This window comes from Carassius carassius, chromosome 10 (assembly GCF_963082965.1).
Source record: "Carassius carassius chromosome 10, fCarCar2.1, whole genome shotgun sequence".
Classification (NCBI taxonomy): Eukaryota; Metazoa; Chordata; class Actinopteri; order Cypriniformes; family Cyprinidae; genus Carassius; species Carassius carassius.
Window position 1 is genome coordinate 16,158,354 of NC_081764.1, and position 14,768 is coordinate 16,173,121.

Below are 14,768 nucleotides of genomic sequence, written 5' to 3' on the forward strand. Positions count from 1 at the left end.
CACAAATAAAAGCAACTTTATCCATGTTTTAAAGAAGCAATATGTTTGCAGAAGTTTGAATGTTACTGTTGATGGGCCAATTTCAGTTAATGTCAAGTGTGTCCTTCGTTTTTACATTTCATTTTAGTTTTAAATGCATTGTTATATAAAAGCATTGTTATATACACTAATACCCTTATCTATGTTAGGACTCAGGACCCTTTACAACATTTAAAAGTATATTTTGAACTTCACCTCAGACTGTGTTTATTCATGCATTCCAAGAACAGGGTTGGAGTATAATGGTCAGAAAGAAAAGATTTTGCCATAGTTTAGTTCCATAAATTCTAATGTTTCCCTAAAATCACACAGGTGCTATGAGAAGAAAATGTGCATAAATTATCCTAAACATTTGCAAATCACGCATAGCCTCCTACTCAATATGACAAGCAATCAGACACACACAATAGTCTTTTTTGATATATTTATTAGAACAAAGTATTTCTGCACAAGTGAGGAGAAAAGATCAAGCTTTAGTCCTCCTCTGCAGCTTGAGCTCGAAGGAAGCTGGCCTTCTTCTGGGCAATACGGTCTTTTCTCTGAGCCAGTGTGAGTTTGGCACGGTTCCATCTACAAAAAGAACCATTCGATTTCAGCAAACAAGTAGCATGAAACAGTTGTTTAGTAGGTGAGACTAGGGCTGTGCCATTAATCACATTCGATTGTCATGCACACCTCGTCAGTAAAGCTGGTCCCGTGATTAGTAGTAAATCACCATCACCTGCTTTTAAATTGAGTGGCATTCACTACACAGAGCTGTAGTTCACTGACAAGCTAGTGATATCACGTTCAAAATCAAATGCAATTCATCTGCAATTATAAACGGGACTGGTTTTACTGATGAGATGTGAATGACAATCAAATGCGATTAACTGCACAACCCTAGGTGAGACTACCCATGTTTTCCCCTAACCAAACAAGAATTAATCAAGTTTGAGTTTAGTCCAATTCATTAATGTTTTCTGCAGTCTAGCTGACATGTGTGCCTGTTCTGAAAAAAAAAAACTCCACAGTAGACCATTTAAAACAATAAAAGCTCCTATGATGGTTCTCCTAAAGCTAAATGCCCAACAATTAACCAAAGCTGCTCTCAGATCCGTCTTGAAACATGCCTGCATCAACTGTGCAAATGAAGGACCAACTACAATTTGCTCAGTCTGAAAGGGTATCATCATCAAGCAGCAGAACAGTTATTGTGGACATCAGATGTCAGTTCTAAACAGTTGAAATTTCAAAAACAACACGCCTCCAAGTCTTTAATATGGTTATGAACATTTCCAGAGATCACAAGACATGAAGCAACCAAAGAAGAGATTTATACCTCTTCTTCTTGACTTCCCGCTTGGGCTTCTTTTCGTGCACTGGGTTCTCCCGGATTGCTGTGTGTGCCTTTTTGTACATTTCCTCCATCTGAGGAAGAAATATATTAGAATATAGTAAAATGTCATGATGTTATTGAAATATTAAAATTTCAAGTAATCGTGAAAAGGAAACACATGAATATTTGCAAGTCTTAGAGATACTCCACCCCTCCCGAAAATGTAGCCTGTGAGAGAAACACACTAATATTTGAAACTATAATTTTTTAATATAATTTTTTGTCATGCTTGATGCACGGTGCAAGCAGGTTGTGAAACCTATGTGAAAGTGACATCCTCTGTGCTGCCACAAAGCCAATTTGTTTTGTAAAGTTAAAAATAATAGCATTATTCTGATAACCATCACTCTGCTTAAAATGCTGAGATTTCTCTACTGGGGTCATATGGATTACCATCATGTTCATTTTGCATGGTTTTTGAAGTGACCACAATGAGGGTCTCCTTTACTTGCATTCCATGGACTCAAATTGATGGTTTCTTTCTCTATAAATCTTTGGTGGTCCACAGAAGAAAGTCATACACATCTAGGATGGCATGAGAGTGAGTAAACGGGGGGGGGGGGGGCACCCAGCACATACCGAATCAGGGGTAACGCCGTTCTTGATGAAGCGAGAGAACTGTTTCTTGTATGCTTCCTCATCCTCCTCCATCAAGTTTGTCATGTATTCTGAGATGTTCAGGCCAAGGATGTGCTTGCGGTGGACCTCTGCATTGAACTCCTTGCTCTCAGTGTCATAGCCAGGGAAACGCTTGGTGCTAAGACAAAAATTAAAAACTTGTATGCAAGACAAGATTCCAATTACACTCAGTATTAATGAACAGAGCTCATGAACATTCTAATGTTAACAAGTCTAGAAAACATTCCCATCTTGAAATGCTATGATATTAGTTGAGCAACTGAAGGAACAACTACAAACTGCTCAGTTTTAAATAGTGTCATCACCAAGCAGACAGAAATAGGAAAAATAGTACACACTGCCCCAATGTTTTGGGCACATTTGGATATAAACAGTAAGGAAGATCTACCTGTGAGGAATGGAGAGACCTCCATCCACTGCTCCCTTCAGGGCTCCAAACACTTTATTGCCAGTGGTGGTTCTGGCCAGGCCTGCATCCAGGTAGCAGGTGAAAGCTCCTGGCTGCCCATCAATGCTCTCCACATTAAACTCATCCCCCGTGATCTCCACCTGGCCCTCATACACCTTGTCAAGGCCAAATTTGTTCAGCAGCTGGAAGAGAGCACACCGTGGACCAGTTATAACCAGCACCTTTGACTTTGTATGAATTATGCTGGATTAATTCGTTCAAGTGTTTCAGGATTGCTTAGGGACCCATTTACTCCTGGTATTAACAGTTACGGATGAATGGATTGTAAGAGGGCTCAGTGGAAGTATAAATGGGCTGCAAAATATTTAGAGTTGCCCAAGCCACATTTGGATGACGTTAAAATCATGTGACCACATTCTATTTGCATATCAAAGGTAATGTGTCGCGAATAGTTCTGCACAACTGCGAAGGAGTATCTAAAACAATCATGGTGTGGATGCAAATATTTTAAACTTTGCCTTCTATAAATTACTCAAACACAATCCAATCAAGAATTCGAAATAGCCAACACATACAGTTGCAAAAGATCTCGTTATAACATCTTCAGCGTGTATGACAACATGCAGTGAGAAAGATCACATGATCCACACACATCTAAAGTTCAAGCACTTAAGCGCATCTCTGTTAAGAGTCCATATTTTGAACAAACTGATGTGGCAAATGAGGTAATGTAGTCAGGAAAACGGTCCCTTGAAGAAATCCATATCACAAGTGGTCACAAGAAGACCATTCTAGTTGTAAAAGACTAAATACACCCATCGTAGCACATTTACAAAGACAGATTCTTGCATCAAATAACATGGCTTATGGGTAAATTTTATAAAAACATTTCTGGCTTATTCTTACACTACAGGAAGACAAATGTATAATTTAATACCAATTATATACATTTGCTGCATCTCAATTTACATACTTCTTTATGCCAGTCAACCACCGTGTCAAATGTCCTCATATACACACTCCACGGTTTCATGTACGCTACCTAACAATTCTTCTCACTGTATTAGAGAGACACGTAGTGTGTTAATCTGTCAGTTGTGGGTCTTTTATGCAATAAACTTACCTCCATTTTTGCGTGACAAACGTTTAAAAAAAGGCCAAACATAACATTATATAGGATTACAGTGATGGTGCTTTACTATTAAAAATCTAAAACAGTACTGAATCATACATTGTACGAGAGAGAGAGAGAGAGAGAGAGAGAGAGAGAGAGAGAGAGAGAGAGAGAGAGAGAGAGAGAGAGAGAGAGAGAGAGAGAGAGAGAGAGAGAGAGAGATCATTAAAGTTAGTTCATTGTTCATTAATGTTAACAAAAGCAACTTCAACAAAAAGCAAGAGATGGATTTGTTAAAATGAACACTAACTAGATGGTCATCTTTAAATATCTACACAAAGGCCATAGCATTGATATTAAATACATATGGATATAGCATGTATACGCTCGCACTTTAATTGCTTCTATTCTGAACACGTGATTATCTAATCAAAATAACAAAATATGGCAGTCACACACCAAGCAAAAAGCACAGAACCGCATCTAGGAGAACTCAGTACAAGTATCAGGAATCACACACCGGATGGGTCGCGTTTATTTCAAGTGGTAGTCTTAAACGGTTTATTTAATCAGCAAACAGGCAAGTGTTCACCTCAAGAATGAGGAGAAAAAAAAAAAACGGCATTGATGAGTTTGAAAGTTCAGGGTTTCAAAAAAATTAAAAAAATACTGAGCAAATGGAAACAGAAACCACAATCTAGATTGTAGATCTCTATATAAGTAAAGAAAGAATAAATTTAGCAGCATTATCAGTTATCATAAGAAACATAAGAGTAATAAATTTATCTGGATTCTGAACTTTGAATAAAAATATGAACAGCGATTATATTAAACAATGTTTCTGAACTCAGAAGATTAAATGTCATAAGATAAATATCAATTTAAGCAATGGCATTCAAGTAAAAAAAAAAAAAAGCAAATAAAATTTAGCAGCAATATCTGAGATATTGTAACTTATTCTGAGTTGTGCAACCAGTGAGCTTTTTTCGGCGTCATCTTTTTCTACCAGTTGTGGACCGGCGGCCACAGTATCACTTGTGCTCGCACATGCAGCCTAGTGATGTGCGGGTCTGGTTTTTTTCCAATCCGCTGGTCCCGCTTTTATGAAATTTCTTGGCCCGCCCCAGCCCACAAATAAAGTAAAATTTCTTTACCCACCCCGACCCGCGCATCGGGGACATCACGGAAGATACGTTGCTACTTAGACCTTCGTAATGTAACCTTATCAAAGAACCTTATAAAGTATTAAAATACATATATTCCAAATATTTAATATAGGCTATATGAAATTGCACTAGTGATGGTTCATCCATGAACGAATCTTTTAGGTGAATGAATCATTCTCGTTCAGGTATCCATTGACTCATATTTCTCGTTCACTTAAGTTCCTCTCTCCACAGCAGCGCGCGAGCACGGTGCTTATAGCAGCGCATGCGCAGCTCGTGAACAGCTCTGTGAACCACTTCATCCTGTCAAAGAGTTACTCCAGATGTGACGGAGCATGTGATTTGTTGAATGTAGAGAACGAATCTGCCCTTCGCTGAACGAGATCGATAGATCTTCTCATTTGTGAACGAGCTGAATGAACTGATACATCTCGTGAGGAGAAAAAACACAGACGTCCATAGGGAGGCACTGAAAGCGTGCGTTGCACACACCAACATGAAATACGTCTCTTACAAATCTGGAACGCAGTCATTCTTTGAAGTATTGATACTAATAAATTTAGGAATCGTGACGTTTTTAATTTCCGAGAATCGCGATACTTTGAAGTATCGGTGCACCGTGCAACACTAGTACACACCATTTCATTGTCTGTTTTAAATCCGTGCATCTGAAGTGTCCTGCTCTGTGCAGCACGCAGTGTCATGTCAAAAACAGCACGTGATGAATGATTTGCCTTGCTCATGCTGGATGATGACAGCGGAGCTTCTCAGTCACTCCAGCAAGGGATGCAACCCGGAGAAACTATTGGCATGGATTTCAGCATGAACTATCAACTATGAAATCAATACATCGGTTGACCTAGGATGGATAGAATGCGAACTGGGATGCACCAATTGTGATTGTGGTACTAAAAAAAAAGTTAGCAGCTCACTTTTAGTCTGCAAAAACAATGCGGAAAGCAATACATCTCCAAATTGTTTCATGTCATTCCTTTTCATGCCTAAAATCAGGTTAAAATACAGTAGTAGATTATGAGTCATTGCTAACTATGGATAGTTTTTAATCTTTCCATAGAGTGACAATCCTCTTTGTGCAGAAGATACACACAAGACTTGTGCGGTTTCAATGATGATTAATGCAATGTAATTTTACTAATTCAATCTCCTGCATTATAAAATGTTTCTGTAAAGTAATTCCTTAAATGCTACATTACAAACGACTGGAGAATAGAGGTTAATTTCTTTAATGCAACTACTCTGCAATTCTTGTAGCAATAGAACTGCAAGGTAAAGTTTCATTAACTCATTTTGGGGGGAAAATCGGTGGCAGAAGTGACACTCACCCTGCGGGCCAGTAGCAGCCCAGTGCAGTAGGCTGCAGCATAATTTGTCAAACCCACACTGATGCCGTACTTGGGCAGCTCATGGGAGTAGGCCGCACACACGATGACGTCTCCTTCGATTTTGGCGTAGGCAATCTGAAAAATCAAAAACACCTTATATGACCTTTGACGGTCAACAAATCAAATTTTTCAGGGATTTTCAACTTGAAAAGACAATCTTGAATTATGCAATGAGCCAATAATGAGAACATGCATTTAATATTTTTGCACTACAATTTCCAAAAACAACATTTAATGCCAGTTAAATGTGTCAACAAGCTTGCCACCTTCCTAAATTTGAAATTGTATCACACCAAACAATTTAGGGTACATTGCGCAGTTTGTCCTGTCGGTGGCAGTAATGGAAAAAAGTAAAACACCAGCTGCCAAATTAAAATCTGCGTTCTTTGAATGGTGCAGAGCCAGATAATTTTTTTACAGTGCTGCGCATTTTAACCAATCACACAATTTTTTTTACGTTTATTAATGCAATGACCAAAGCCGTTCAGATGAGTCATCGCTGAAACACCTTGTTCACAATAGTAGTTGAGTTTTGAGCAGTGTAGAGTAGCGCTTGTTGTTTGTTGTTCTCCAATCACAAATGCAGACATGGTTTTAGGTTTACGCAGCAAGATACGCATGCATAAAAAGACAGTATAAGTCATTATAATCCGTAATTATGTCCCCACTGGATGCAGCAAATGCCTACTTTATAATGGGTTTTCCTGGTTTTGTCTCATTGCGCTGGGGGACGGCATCAAAATATGGTAAGGGGCGTAATATTTGTGTCACACACTTGGAGGTACCAAACACACAAAATAAATGTTAATAACGCCATATGACCCCTTTAAATTTTCTGTTTATTCAGCAACCACTATCCACCCGTTTCCGGGGGGTGCTACCATAAAAAAGAAAGTGGGTACAACTTCCAGTGAGGTGGCGGAAGTAGTATTTATCAATGGTATTTTATAGGGATGCAATAAATTTCGTCCACTGAAAATGGTATTTTCAATTTTCGTCAGAAAAAGAAAAACGTCCGAAAATATATGGCGCGCTGCACTGCCAGGTAGTGTTCAGTGAACAGGTTTCAGTCTACCTCACCACCGTCACTGTGACGCTCCACTCAACATTCTGCAGTATGAATATGTTTTAGTCATGCTCACTGGAAAAGCAGAGTCAGTTCAATGCGCTTTCAGGAAATTTCTATGTAGTAAACTTGTTCCTGTTTGTAATAGCGCTACTGTATGTAACGTGGTATAGTACAGCTGTACTGGGCAACGCATGTAAACTGACACCTCTCATTCAATGATCTGCTCCCCACTATGCTCTGACAATACAGAATACATTTTTTTATATTTAATATTAATATATTTTCTGTACACTTTGTCAATTTCATTAAGTCTCACAAAATTACTTTAATAATGAATTATTACAAAGCATTTTAGTTTCGGTTTTCAGCCAAGTGCATCCAGAATTTTCGGTTTCGGCCCAGAATTTTCATTTCAGTGCATCCCTAGTACTTTGTGTGCTAATTTTATCATCCAACAATCTTAGACTAAAGATTTTAAAGGGGTCATATGATGCAATTTCAAGTTTTCCTTTCTCTTTGGAGTGTTACAAGCTGATTGTACATAAATAAGATCCCTGAAGTTGCAAAGACTAGGGTTTCAAAACCAAAGAGATATTCTTGATCAAAGTTAAGACTCTGCCACGCCCCCCTAAAACGGCTCATTCAAACACGCCCCCACATCTCTACGTCACTATGTGGAAATGTGTGTAATGCCGCCCAAATGTTCAGTTAGTGTTGAAGCAGCCATGTCAGGGAGGTGGTGTGTGTTTCTAGGCGAAAGCAAAAGCACTTTATTTGGCTTTCCAAAAGCTGATGCATTTAGGAATCTTCAAGACTACTTACAACAGAACAACAAATTTTGCACGCACCTGGCAGACGATGTCCCTGTTGGAGAAGCGGACAATCATCCTATACTTGGGTGTGTTGTACTTGTTCTTGTCTTGAATAACCAGGCGCTTCCGGGCAAAGTAATCAGTTTTTCCCTCTGGGAAGCAAAAGACAATGAAAATCAGGCATATCTGTATGACTTTATATAATGTTAATGTGTAAAATTCTGCATTTACCTCTCCTTCTCCTGAACTTCACCTGGTACCTCTTGAAGTAGGCCTTGTTCTTTACTACTTTAACGAATCCCTAAAAGATAACAAGGTTTTAAAAAGTCATTTACTTCAGATTCAACCTACAGGCTTCAATCTAACGGACGCGGTATAACCGTAAAGGGTTGAAAGGCCTCCAATAAAGTGTTGAAGGCGTAGCATACTAGCATTAATCATGATGCAAAGACTAGATAAGGTGTTTAATACTATATTGTGCTTTTCTGAGAGCGTGTCAGATTCCGAAAACAATCTATAGTGTTGGAAACATTCATCACAGTGTGCGTCGGTCTCTGAAACTCATGTGTGAATGCCTTGAATCAGGCCACGTTTGAACTCGGTCTATCGGAGAAAATCCTAAGCCATCCTTTTATTATCGGTCATCACTCAAAAATGTAAAGGCACCAAACAGATAATTAACCTTTGGGGAACATAATAAAAGAAGTATTGCTGCGCTGTACTGACCATTTTGTAGACTTTTCAGTCTCCTAAGCCGGAGCCTGGAGTCAAACTACGGAGTTTTAACTCCGCTGCACTGGAAAAAGAAAGAATGATGTGCGCATGCGTGGTAAATACTGTCGCCAGCGGGGCAAAACAACACTGCGAGGAGGAAAGCGCAGCGACACCTGCTCTTGTGGCTGTATAACGGCGAATATGAGCTCAAATATGTTTGTATGTGTATGAGCCATGCTGCAATATCATAAAAGACATGCTTATAGCCTATCGCTTTGTTCCAAGAAACACCGGAGTTATGTCATAACATGGAGATGAGGTTTAGCTGTCTTAGAGCCTGCTATTTGTCCTGAACTGTGCTGTATTTTATGCTTATTTTTTTTCAAATGTATGTCATAAAAAAGGGGTCAAAACATAAAACATTTAAACTCAACATAAACCAGTTCAATCTATTACTTTTTAAAGATGTATTGTTGGGAAGGAAGATGTTTAGATTTAATGTAATTTTGTAAAAGGCCTATATTTATTTGTTTGTTATTTGTTTTCATTGTCTTGATGTTTATTTAGTAAACATGTAATTATTGTTATTTTTCTCTTTTTCTGAGTATTTGCTGAAGGTAACTGAATACTTGTTTGTATTTTATTTAGAATATGATATCTGCATAATTGGATGTGTGATTTATTTTTATTTACTTATTTTAATTTAATGTTTACTTATTTTATTTACTTATTTTCAATAAGGTGTTCTTAAATTTGTTGGTAGCCTACTTTGCATGTGTTTCATGTGGGGCAGCTGTGGCCTAATGGTTAGAAAGCTGGCCTAGTTATCAGAAAGTCATAGGTTCAAGTCTTGGTGCTGGCAGGAAGTGGGTGGGTTGGGCTAATGAACAGTGCTCTCCTCCACCCTCATTTCCCATGGCTGAAGTGCCTTTGAGCAAGGCACTGAACCCCCATTTGCTCACTGGGCACTGGATCTATAGCTGCCCACTGCCCCGGGTGTGTGTACACAGTGTGTTCACTTCTCACTGCTGTGTGTGTGTTTGGATGGGTTAAATGCAGAGCACCAATTCTGAGTATGGGTTACCATATACTTGGCAAATGTCATGACTTTCACTTAAGCCAAAGGAAGGCTGACTGATTGATTTTTGTGATGATGCCAATTTGAGTAGTTTGCAGGATTTCTGTATTTATATATTTACTGTTATATTTAACATTATAGACAGCAATCAAGCTGTAATTTTGTTAAGTTATGGAAAAGTCTGAAAAAAATATTTTAATTGATTTTTTTTTTTACTTATTTAAAATTATTTTGAACTAATGAAAATATTATTTAAATATAATTTCCCCAACTATTATTTCTACCACAGGATTTTATTAAACACCTAAACGATTTGACGTGTGGTGGAAGTGTGTTGGAACTACATTAATAATGGTCATTATGAGATCTGGAGCAATTGTGCTTTTGTAATCTCAGCAGATTTCTTCTTAATATTTAATAGCTCCTTAATTTTCTTTTTGGAAGTTCAGACAAAATGTGTTTGACAGCTTAACTTTAATAGACACACCTTAAAAAGAGAAGACATTAACCTCATTACATGGAGAAAGTAATTTTGTGTGTGTGTCCTAAAATAGGTTCCACGTAAAGCGATTCTAATTGGCTGAATTGCTGCGTCAGTGAAGCATTGTAGGAGAGAGAAAGGTGTGTCCTACATCAGGAAAAAATGAGATTAACGTCAGCACAACCAAGCAAAACCAGAAAAGTTAGCTGCTGTGCGACATCTTCTGTCACCGGTGTACCCAAACTGTGTGTGTATTCACTAACTTCCAAGAGAAATCTACATTTTGCAGATGGCCTAGCCATCTAATGGTGAGTTTATTCAATTATCAGACCTTTTTTTCTTTTCACAAGGGCCCTTTTTAAAGAGAATATGATAGCAAGGACAATCTCAATGTAGCATGTAAACAAAAACAGTGAAAGAATATGATAATAGTGATGAAATACACTGGGGGATTATTCAGAAAACATTACAGCTGTGAAATATTGATTTGAAACTATGGCTTTAAATACAAAGAAATGAGGTAGAAATGTTTTGAAATCACTTATCTGTTGTTGACAGCTTATTAGTATTGAAGACATTCGAGCTGTGTTGCTTATGGCCCTGTATTGTGAAGAGCAAATAAATAGTATCATTGTTATGTCAATGACTTAAAGACTGATGAAATAACTAGATTCTGATTATTATGTTCTCCCATATTGAGTGGTTGCCTTCTGTTTGTATATTACAGCTTTACATTTAGTCACTGAAGATGCACAGTGAAAAAAAACATAGAGGTGGGCCCTGAGTTTCTTTTATTAGTTTTATACGTTTTTAAATGCATTGCTTTATATTAATTTTGTCGGCCCTCGTTGGCAAGAGCGTGTGTGTTTACATGTACCGTTTACAGCAGAGGGTAGTAGAGAGCTGATGAGCCATGCAGGCGGCGCGTTTGTACGCATGCGCAGTTCTGTTTAGCGCAGCCGCAGCGTCTTCAGATGGCATGAGCGACTGCTGGAGGAACTGCAGCTGCTGCCCTGCTGTCTGCGCTCACAGGCTTTATACATTCAGCCTCTCTATGGACTGGACAGTTGAAATCTTGCCCCAGTGTGAAAACTGACCGCTGACGTCGCGCCTGAACCCTCAGTGTGCGCAAGGTTGTACAACTTTACCTCGCTCCATGGAAAGTTAATATTTAGCTAAATCCCCTGGAATCGAAAAAGACTTCAAGGTAAACAGTTTGAGACCGTTTTAAACTGGTATGTGTGTGTCTCTGTCTGTTGCAGCAGGGAGGTGAATGCCGACCAACGACCGTTGTTTGTTGTTGTTGTTTATATAGTTCTCCATTTAGTTATTTACTCATTTCATCTAGCTGCTTGTCAGCTAATAAAACACCGTTTAAATACTAAAATATGGTTTAACAGTTGTCAGTTTTGAAACACTGGAAACAGTCCCAGTATTACAAGTTGAGGTCTAGACCATCCGTTAGCCATCACTGCTAACTGCATTTGCCAGAGTCTCGTACATCTCAATAAGACACGGCTAACACTAGTCAGCACATATGCGTAACATATTAATTTATGAAAGTTATGCTGACATAGTCTGCCATATGTTGTCAATTTAGCATTTTCACATTAATGTTTGCTCCAAATCATGCAAACATATATTGTACGACTGATGTTGTGATCTACCTGATGGGTTGTTTGCCCACAGATATTTAAACGCCAGTGGATTTGCCGTCTAATTTTTACCTTTATTATTTTGAGTTTTGAATAACAGGTCCATATTTTTGGGCATATATGACTGTCTCTGGTCTTAAGAGGTTAATGCACGTGATTGTGGTCATAACATTGTCACGGATAACAGTTCCACGTCTAGATGTCTAGTCTAGGGTGGGGTGAGACTCAGCATGCACTGATCAAGGAAAACTAGAGGAGTGCCACGATAAACAACAACAAAGACATTAATTCATTATGTTTTTATACTTTTGCACAAAGCATTCTTCCAGAATCTTGATGATCCTTTATTTTATTGCGTGCACCCAGTTTAATATGGTTCGGAGGTCTCTAGGCTCAGAGGGCACACCTGCCTTGAAGTTTCAAGTATGCCTAGTAAGACCTTAATTAGCTGGTTCAGGTGTGTTTTATTAGGGTTGGGGTTAAACTCTGCAGTACACCGGCCCTCCAGGACCCAGTTTGAAGACCCCTGATATGGTGCTTTATTTGCTTGGATCATATATTACTTAGTGCCTGAAATGTTATAAAGACTTTGAGCAGGTTACAAGTGAGTCCTAGGACAAAACATGATACCTATACTTGACATTTCATGGTAGTGACAGAAAATGTAAAATATATATATATATACAAGTTATTAAATTTTATATACAAAAAATATGAAAAAGGATGTGTGGTTGTAAATCAGTGCTTTAGTGTTGTATAATATGGGAGCAGACCATCTGGGCCATGTGAGAGGTCATCGACTATACATGAAGTGTTCATCTGCTGTTTATGCAAGTGCATTTTGATCGAAGATTCTGGGTTAAATGGAACTTATTATCTACATTTAGCTGACGCTTTTATCCAAAGTGACTTAAAATTGCTATATATGTCAGAGGTCACACACCTCTGGAGCAACTAGAGGTTAAGTGTCTTGCTCAGGGACACATTGGTTTCTCACAGTGGATTCGAACTCGGGTCTCTCACACCAAAGGCATGTGTCTTATCCACTGCGCCAACACCACCATCTAACTTAATCATTCTCTGGTTGTCTAATCAACCCTCTACGGACACCTTGGCAATTGAATCGCCATTGGCTAGTAAATTTTTTTGTGAACTCGCCAGACTATATCGATATATATATATACCTTTCAGATATTTAAACATTAAAATGGTACAGTTTTTAAATATCTGAAAGTACACTCTTAACATCAGTCAGTCAAGCATTATTATATGATAATCAGGTATTATTTAATGATAGAACTTTAGTAATTAGAATTAAAACTTGATAATGTATTAATGCATATTAGTCATTTTAACTGAACTGACTGGTGGTGGTGCTTTGTGGTAATTCAGTGTTTCTGTAAAACAAATTGGGAAAAAACTAACAAAAAAACTGGTAAGATAATAATATGAATTATACCAACAAGAACACTATAATAATCACTTAGGATGAATGAGCTGCTGGATTCATGAATATTAATCAGGTTTTGTGCGTTCGCTCGAACTGATTTGCTGAAATCAAAACAGGGACGACAATAGGTGAGCACCAGCCAATGAGATTGTCGTTTGCTCATTAGCCCCGCCCACTAGCGGAAACCCCGTCAGTTCTTAAACTGAGGAATTCCAAAGGAACACTAGTGGTGGGCGATACTGCAAAATTTGGTATCGATCCGATACCAAATACATATAGGGTCAGTATTGCCGATACCGATACCAATACGATACTTTTTACTTTTAAAAAAAAAAAAAAAAACTTTTGTGTAGGGGAGTGCAGTAGGTCTATGTCATTATTTCTGAGGTGGATGAATGATCAATTATTTAGGCAATATTTTTTATTAATGTATTGAAGTCCACAAATTATTAGTTATTAGGCACTGTAGAATGAATTCTTTACAGAAAAAAAAATCTCCCTTTTTTCTGGTTTTAAAAGCAAATGAAATAAAATGCGCACAATTATTACTGAAGAACAAACAAAGAACAAATATACCTGTGCAATTACATTCCCTGAGGCCCCCTTCTGAATGTGCTATCAGCTTCGCTCTCTCTGTTCGCTGCTCCTCGGCGCGTTGTGTCAGTGAGTCACGTGACGACACAACAACGAATCACAGCAGAGCAGCAGGAGGGGGAGGAGTAGCAAAGTGGGCCAGGATGTGAAAGCAGCGTTTGCTCAGGACTGTAGAGGTAGAATACACGAGCAAAGTATAATGAACGTTGATGAGAGATATTTAAATTAAAATATCGATTCAATTACAATTGTATCGATCCGATACCAATACCAGTGCTGGCATCGATACTATCGATATTTAGATCGATCCGCCCACCCCTAAGGAACACAGTTATTTTGACAAGATAGTACAACAAAGAATATCGTTTCCATGTAGCGTGTCAATTCTCTCTCTCTCTCTCTCTCTCTATCTCTCTCTCTCTCGCTCTCGCTCTCTCTCTCTCTCTCTCTCTCTCTCTCGCTCTCGCTCTCGCTCTCTCTCTCTCTCTCTCTCTCTCTCTCTCTCTCTCTCTGCGTATGTGTGAGAGAAAATGACGGCAGGGTGCACGCCTTCACACTAGAGTTTGTTAAAGTCAAATAGGTGTGCTTTTGCGTCCATTCAGATGAACTGAAAAATATCACTGATCAGTTGAAGGAGAGTGAAACTCTCTATAGTTTAGTCAGCGAGTGTTCGGCGAGTGAAAATATATCTGTGCTAAATTTATACTTAGCCTCCAACTCACACACTGGCGAGTAAAATCTGAGAATTTATTTATTATTTTCCTTGT

The 14,768-nt window shown here is 38.4% G+C and overlaps 2 protein-coding genes across 3 annotated transcripts in view; one reads left to right on the forward strand and one right to left on the reverse strand.

Moving 5' to 3' along the window:
• Positions 1 to 449: 449 nt before the first annotated feature.
• On the reverse strand, positions 450 to 8,893 carry LOC132151881 (large ribosomal subunit protein uL18-like). The gene is made up of 8 exons (XM_059560374.1): positions 8,756 to 8,893; positions 8,261 to 8,330; positions 8,066 to 8,181; positions 6,089 to 6,223; positions 2,445 to 2,647; positions 1,997 to 2,174; positions 1,361 to 1,449; positions 450 to 609 (listed from the first exon to the last, which is right to left on the reverse strand). The coding sequence occupies exons 1-8, from the start codon at positions 8,756 to 8,758 to the stop codon at positions 513 to 515; spliced, it is 891 nt and encodes a 296-aa protein (XP_059416357.1). The 5' UTR covers positions 8,759 to 8,893; the 3' UTR covers positions 450 to 512.
• A 1,533-nt stretch (positions 8,894 to 10,426) lies between these two features.
• The window catches only part of LOC132151879 (ecotropic viral integration site 5 protein homolog), a 58,207-nt gene continuing 53,865 nt past the window's right edge, over positions 10,427 to 14,768 (forward strand). The window contains exon 1 of one of the 2 annotated variants that reach the window (XM_059560365.1): positions 10,427 to 10,610. In XM_059560365.1, coding sequence (XP_059416348.1) covers positions 10,608 to 10,610 — 3 coding nt within the window. In that variant the 5' untranslated portion in view covers positions 10,427 to 10,607. Of the gene's footprint in view, positions 10,611 to 11,237; positions 11,510 to 14,768 lie in introns of those variants that run through there. The other variant, XM_059560368.1, reaches the window with a different exon arrangement.